The following is a 6980-nucleotide window of genomic DNA, read 5'->3' as shown; positions in this document are numbered from 1 at the left end:
AGTCTATTGGTCACATCGCCCTAGTCTTGCATGTTGTAACAGTTCCACGAGAGTATCTTCTTGACCTGACACACCATGTTTGTTGACAAATCTGCCAGCTTCACCTTTTCTATTTTGCATATTGAGATTGCTAATAATGCTGGCATACTTAAGATAACATCACTTCAAACGCACTTACCCTAATCAAGGGGTGTCATGCAAGTATATTTTTTACTATTTCTTGTTTGTCAGATAACCATACCAAGATAAATGTTAACATTACATTTTAACCTACAGTGAATCTGTGATTTAGGAAATGTATTCCATCAATATAGGCAACGTGCATAGAAGCATTTTTCAAATACTTTTTTTCTCATAATCAGGACAAGGAGTCAGTTACTTGTCTGTGTGTGTGTTTGCCTGCGTGTGTACTTTCGCAAGTGAGTGTGTTCAGGCAGGCTTTGCCCCCTGTACTGGCACTTGCAGGAAGACATCTGCTTTTTCTAAATCAGTCCCTGGCATGTGACAGTTACTTGGTAAGCGTAGATCGTATCGGTGCCCGGACCTGTCGAAAGCCTTGTCGTTAAGGGAGTACAGCTTCTCTGCAATGTCATTGCGAACAACCAGGGCAAAGATCTTAGCTATGTAGCGATGCTTAGCAAAAAGCAGATAGAGCTTCTTCCTCCTCCACCCCACATATTGACAGGGGTTATCAGCACACAGGGTCACCTGTGGAGAATGATAACAAAGTGATCAGACTGAAAGAAAACAAGCTGAAACTCGTGTCTGTCAGTTATAGGACGATTACAGTTATAACAACATGGGTCAAATCTTGTAGTTCAGCCCATAACTAAAGTGATTGCTGTGATCTGGAAAAAGGTGGACCAAGTTGTAATGAACTGCAATTGTCCTTCAATGGGGACGTTGAAATTGTACCCATAGTAAAACAACTGGACTGTCGCAGCAGGCAAAGCACCTGTTAAACTTATAACATTAAGAATGGCTCAAGTCCATTGAGTGCCCCAGTGACCTATTCCAGTGACCCACCATCCACATTACCAGGACCCTGGAAGTGGCTCACATAAATTAAATGCACATAAATGCTAATAATATACACCTTTGCTTTTATTTTTCATACCATGACATGTCCAAATTACTGTTGTGAAAAAAATCTATTTATGTCTATGGCACAAAGAAATACAATATATTGGAGTTGGATACACACACAGTAATTGTTTTTATGAACAATTCATTGTTTCCATTGCATTAGTCGACAAGATAAAGAATGTAACTGCACATAAAGTTGAGAAAGACATTCTTGTTGGGGTCATTAAAAGTATTGAACCTTAAATTGGGGTTACATGCATGACATGACTAAAAATGGACCTGAAATACACCCTCTTCTGATGGTCTGAGAGAGTCCCATTCCGGTGAATCCAGAAACTGGAAAGGGTAGATGAAATGTAGAAACTCTCCATTAACTGTCACACGGATTCTGTAGGAGAGTGGATGGAAAGTTGATATTAACGTAATAGGCAAGTCAACAATTAATCTCACAGGACACAAAAACTTTTGCTAGAATGTTTATCAGTGGTACTGTAACACAGCAGGTGTTCTGCCTTTTACAGCTACGGGAAAAAAACAACTGCTGCAACATCAGTATGTGAGGCTGTAGCATTAAGTGCAACAAGCTACAAGGTTCAAGTCCCTACAGCTAGAGGTGTGGAAATGTCTCGAATCTAGAGATGCATGCAAATAGTTAGATAATATGTGCTAGAAAATAATTCTTATATTTTAAAAGGCATAAAACAAGTATGTTTTTTTTATAGAAAACAATAAATAAACCCAAAGGACAGGAACAATACATTTTAGGGGAGAGTATTATAAATTAAACATTTTCTATAGGTTTAAAATCAGGAGTAGGCTACAGAAACGTATGAAGTAGGTTTTAATAAAACCAAGCCGCATCTCTTGCAGTGGATCCTAACCTGCCATGAGCACTGCGGACAGCACCGGAGACCCGGCTCCAGCTGAACTGACAGCACCGGAGACCAGCTATACTGACAGCACCCAGCTCCATACTGACAGCACCGGAGACCCGGCACCAGCTATACTGACAGCACCGGAGACCCGGCTCCAGCTGAACTGACAGCACCGGAGACCCGGCTCCAGCTATACTGACAGCAGCAACTGTCCCTGTTCGAAAGGCCAGAGATCCTGAGATCCTACTGTCAATTTACTGGGATTCCAAACATCGAAGCCGAATTGACCAGATGAATAGGCAATAAGTCATGCTGTGTTACGTGTTAATCTTGTACTTTTTTTTTTTTACATTTAGCCCTGAGCATGGCAAAATCTGTTAATGCAGTTTGGCACACTATAAGTTTTTAATGAGTCACCTGCCAGACAAGAGCACCGACAGCTTATCAATAGCGGTTTTTCCCTCAATGGCGAAGCAGCGGTCTTTCTCTATGGTGTGGACTTGTCCGTCACAGCAGGCCACGATCTTCCCAAAATGTTTGAGTGACACTCCTAGTTTTTTAAACATACGGTTGTGAAGCTCCTGGAATTCCTTATCGAAGGAGACGCTCCTAAGCCGATATGCAACATGCAGGACTTGTCCCAAACACACCCCGAAGAGTGCGAAACTCCACAGGAAAGAGTCCGTTGTGCAGTATTCCGACCATGCCCACAGAGTAGAGCAGAAGAAGCCCAGAGTCAGAAAGGTGAATAGATAAAGTAGTCCATAAAAGCCGCTGCCGCCCATGAAGCCAAAGAACAGGAAAATATTGGCGAGGTGGAACACAGAGCCCTCCGAAGTGTCTCTCCATTCCTCACACAATGGGTACACAACAGCTGCGGGTTTCACCGTCCAGTTCATTTTTTCGAAATCTAGAGGCTCCATGTCTAACAAAAACAAAAGTGAATAAAACTAACAGCACATTTCACAAAAGTCATCCAGGGTCCCTCAGAGCGTATGGTAGCTCAAAAAAGTATTCGTGTACAGTCAGGGTAACACAGGCTACACGTCATCGAGTGTGTGAAGGGGGCTCAGTTACTGGAAGTACGACCAGAAAAAACCCCAATGGAAAAAAAGAGAGTTTCTTAGTTAGGAAAAAATCCTAAAGACGAGTCTATACTTAATTATATAGGATTAATAAACTGTGTAACCATAAATGTATCTTATTTGTACATATTATAGAATTTCGGGCAACAAAGACATTTGTATTTATAATTACCCAGATTCTAAACTAAATGCATTTTGCCTGTTTATTGTAATTAGCCCAATGTTTGTTCAATTTAAGACTATGGACTGGTACAACAGAATTGCATTGCTTGGCAACAGCTTGGGTCCACATTTACTTCAATTCAACTTGTGTCATTCACAAACACTGCAGCAGGAAATAATCAGGGACACATTATTAGTATTAGTTTACGTTTAAAACTGTGAACTAGTCTATGCTATGCTCTATAATCAAAATAACAAATATTTTATTTAAACAGTCCAAACTTGTGTGGTGAAAAAAAAAATCACCAGAATAGGAGGAGCCATCCATGTGCCTGGTCAAGTTGACTATGACTACTTGCTGGATGGGATAATGTGGGTGATATATGTAGGGCAGCAGAGAAGGACAGAGAATCCCTGGGTGTATTTCACATCATGTCAGACATAAGGAGCTAGTGCCGAAACATTTCTATCAGGTCTGGCCCTATATTTTCAGATGAGGGATAAAAACCAAGCAAAGCATTGTGAGGGTCTTCAGATGCCAGTTTGGAGCTATTTTTATTGAGGATGAAAGCATGATAAAATTGTCCCGTTTGTGCTGGGTGCTGGTCAGCATGATGACAGACTGTGGTCTCCGCTGTTGTTGTACAGTCTGATGGCAGTGGGCACAAATGAGCGTCTGAAGGGCACAACAAGATGTGGCGATGGTTGGGACAGCCGGCCATCAAGAGAAAGGATATTCCTATTTCCGTCAAAGAGGTAGGGGAGGAGGAGGAATTGGAGAAAAAAAAAGGAAATTTAACTGTAAATGGCCAGTTGAGAAACACCGGACATCAAAGACTTCATGCCCACGCAAAGCATGATAGAAATCTGGCATGTGCTGGACAGATTGACACTTTGTGAGGAAAAAATGGTTGTAACTGATGGCATGGGGGCTCTGAGTCAGAGTCCTCTGTAAGAGAGGTTAATTCAAATCCCTAAACAAAAATGTATATTTTCCTACACCTGTTACTTTATTAGTATTTGTCATTTTTAAACATAAACTGTGTTTAGAAAATACTTCATCTGTATGATTAAAATATGACCACATAGAGCAACATACTGTAACATACTGTAACATTCTACTCTATGTCAAAGGACATAGAGTAGAATGGTCATCTCTTGTGGATAAACAGTGCATGCCCTAAAAAAAACAGCATCACGTTAAGTAAGCTTGTTAGCCAACTAAAGGTTTACTGGCAATACAACTCATAAAAACGAATGGTTAACTTAATAAAAACATGGTTAATTTAATTCAACACAATTAAAATCCAACTAAATAAAATCAGTTTAACTTTTATGTGCTTTTATTTAACAATATTTTGCCCACAGACACATTACCATGTAACAAATCATTTGGTGCTTTCAGGATTACCTATAATCCTTTGCTATTGCCACTAAATACAGGAACCAATTTGAAACAGCAGGTGGCGGAGTTGTTTAGAGGGATTTAGCCTGTTTTCAAGTCTGGCTAACCAGCCTGAGAGCTCAGAAAGCTACAGATGACAAAGTGCTAATTAGCACTAATGTTGGTTTGTCTGTAGGGAATATTGCTATATTGTCACTGCTGTTGGGAAGCAGAGGGGTCCAATCACACCCCACCGTCCCTAAAACACACGCCTCAGAGACAGATAGCCATAATTAACCTCCGCCAGAGGATGACCCATGTTCCAGTGCTCTCTTATTTTTAGCTGTCCCAGAATAGAACACATGGTAGCAGTTGCAGCGGCCCATTCTGTTGCCAAAGGTCTCAGGTTCCATCTCACAAATGACAACTTTCGGAGTGTGTTGAACTGTTCTGAACAAGGCCAGCAAGGCCTTCTCTGCTGGCCTAAACATCATCAGAATATAAATTATATATTTTTCCCACAAATATGTATTAAATTATTCCCCATAGTCTATTCTCTTCATTTCATAACTTTTCTCTTGGTTGCGCTGCTTCCAGCCTCAGGTCGAGATCGGAGGGCTGGCCTTTATGTTAGAGCTTTTATCCAATCATATTTAAGCCATCATGTGTTGCTATGGTCCAATAAATCTGCCCTTAGGCCTTCAGAATCAACAGCGCGGGCGCCTGTAGCTTAAAGTGAACGGAATCGAAACTGTGGTGTTAACCAATCAGATTTCGAGTTGGCGACGCCGGGGCCAGCTAGCAGGCGTACAATAACGTCAGCACGTGCATGTCCTTTGATTGGATGCGCACTAGTGAGAGGCAGAGCTACGCAGAGCCAGCAAAGTGAACCTAATGACCCCGATGACCCTGTGGTGACCTGAACGAGCTAATTCGTGTAGATCTACAAGCGTTTTTTTTTTCATCCCACAATGGCTGATGGAGGAGAAGAGATCGATTTGGTCGCAGAAATACTTACAACGCCATTTTCAAGACAGACTGTTAGACATTGTGAGAAGAGGTCGGCCAACCCCGATGCTAGCTAGGATGCTAGGATGGATTTTGTGTTCAAATAAGCAGGTGTTTTGGGGAATAATCAGTCGTTTTGGTGAGTTCAGAGCATTTTTTTATTTTTTTATTAAACAAATATTAACGAAATAAAATATATAGACAAATATATAAAAAATAAATGCTTGATGCTTCTGCAAGAGATGATGTGTGTGGCTCACTGGCTCAGCTGTGCCTGCAGGGAAAGGACTCAAGGAGACTTTGTGAATTGTTTTGGTTTAACCTATATCAAAGTTTCACCACTGTCGCAAATATATTCTCAAGAACAACTGCAAATTATTTGTTTGTTTTCTTTTATTTTCAGTGAATACTTTGTGTTTTTATCATCACGTTTCTTAAATGAAACAATGCGCTGTTTAGTGAACACACTTGTTAAAGCTCACATACTGTTGGTGTTAATAAAAGCCTTTTATTTTAACGTTTGACAGTATCCAAGCGATCTTAAAGCTGGTAGTTTAACACTCTTAATTGTAAATGCGGATTTATTGATTTTAAATGCTTCGGAAATATTAATATAACTCTGTTGTACTCGTCTATGTTAAGGTGATGCAACGCCCAGTTATAATGCGTTTCTGTCTAAATGTATAGTTTCTAGAGCCATGGCGTCATAATGATGGTATTAAGAGGTGGATTAATTCAGGTAGGACTGTGTAGGACATCACTGAAGGCCTAGGTGTGAAATGCACGGCCCGCTACTGCACTTAATCCAGGCTAAATCATTGTGAACACTCAATTAATAACAGCAACATATAACAGTTCATTAAGACTTAATTAATTTGGTTAAGATAAAACAATAATACACATTAAGCCACCAATTAATGGTTCATTCAGTGATTTTTTTTTTTGTAGTACCTAAAAGTGCTACCAAATTAGGGATTGGCAATATGGCTAAATATGTTCATCATGATATGTTTTTTTTTTAGATTGATAATTATTCAAATATATATTGTAAATCAGGGTGAAGTCAAATCTTAGATTTGTTTCTCAACACATTGCACCAATTAGAAAATAATTGCTGAAAACTTAAACACAGTCAACTATATACTACTATATACTTATTGTAAAGTGAGACTGTTTTTCACCATTTTTGTGTATTGGATTTCATGGGCGGGCCTGAAGTCATGGTTCGATAACACACTGGAGCCATACTTTGCATAACTCCTCATCTAACACTATTTGAACACTAGGGCACATAGCATAAGTGGAATTGCTGCTCATTAGCGAGTTAAAACACTCACTTACCTCAGCCTACAGTTTGTGGGCTAGCTGTGTTATAGGGTT

At 40.0% G+C, this 6980-nt stretch overlaps 1 protein-coding gene across 1 annotated transcript; it reads right to left on the bottom strand.

The window, feature by feature from the left end:
- Positions 1–399: 399 nt before the first annotated feature.
- On the bottom strand, positions 400–2884 carry popdc3 (popeye domain containing 3). The gene is made up of 3 exons (XM_054622399.1): positions 2379–2884; positions 1366–1474; positions 400–708 (listed from the first exon to the last, which is right to left on the bottom strand). Exons 1-3 carry the CDS (start codon positions 2882–2884, stop codon positions 430–432), a joined length of 894 nt encoding a protein of 297 aa, XP_054478374.1. The 3' UTR covers positions 400–429.
- Between the last annotated feature and the right edge of the window lie 4096 nt (positions 2885–6980).

This window comes from Anoplopoma fimbria, chromosome 20 (genome assembly GCF_027596085.1).
Source record: "Anoplopoma fimbria isolate UVic2021 breed Golden Eagle Sablefish chromosome 20, Afim_UVic_2022, whole genome shotgun sequence".
Lineage (NCBI taxonomy): Eukaryota > Metazoa > Chordata > Actinopteri > Perciformes > Anoplopomatidae > Anoplopoma > Anoplopoma fimbria.
Note: the sequence above shows the minus strand (reverse complement) of the source record. Positions and strands in the feature narration are given on the sequence as shown.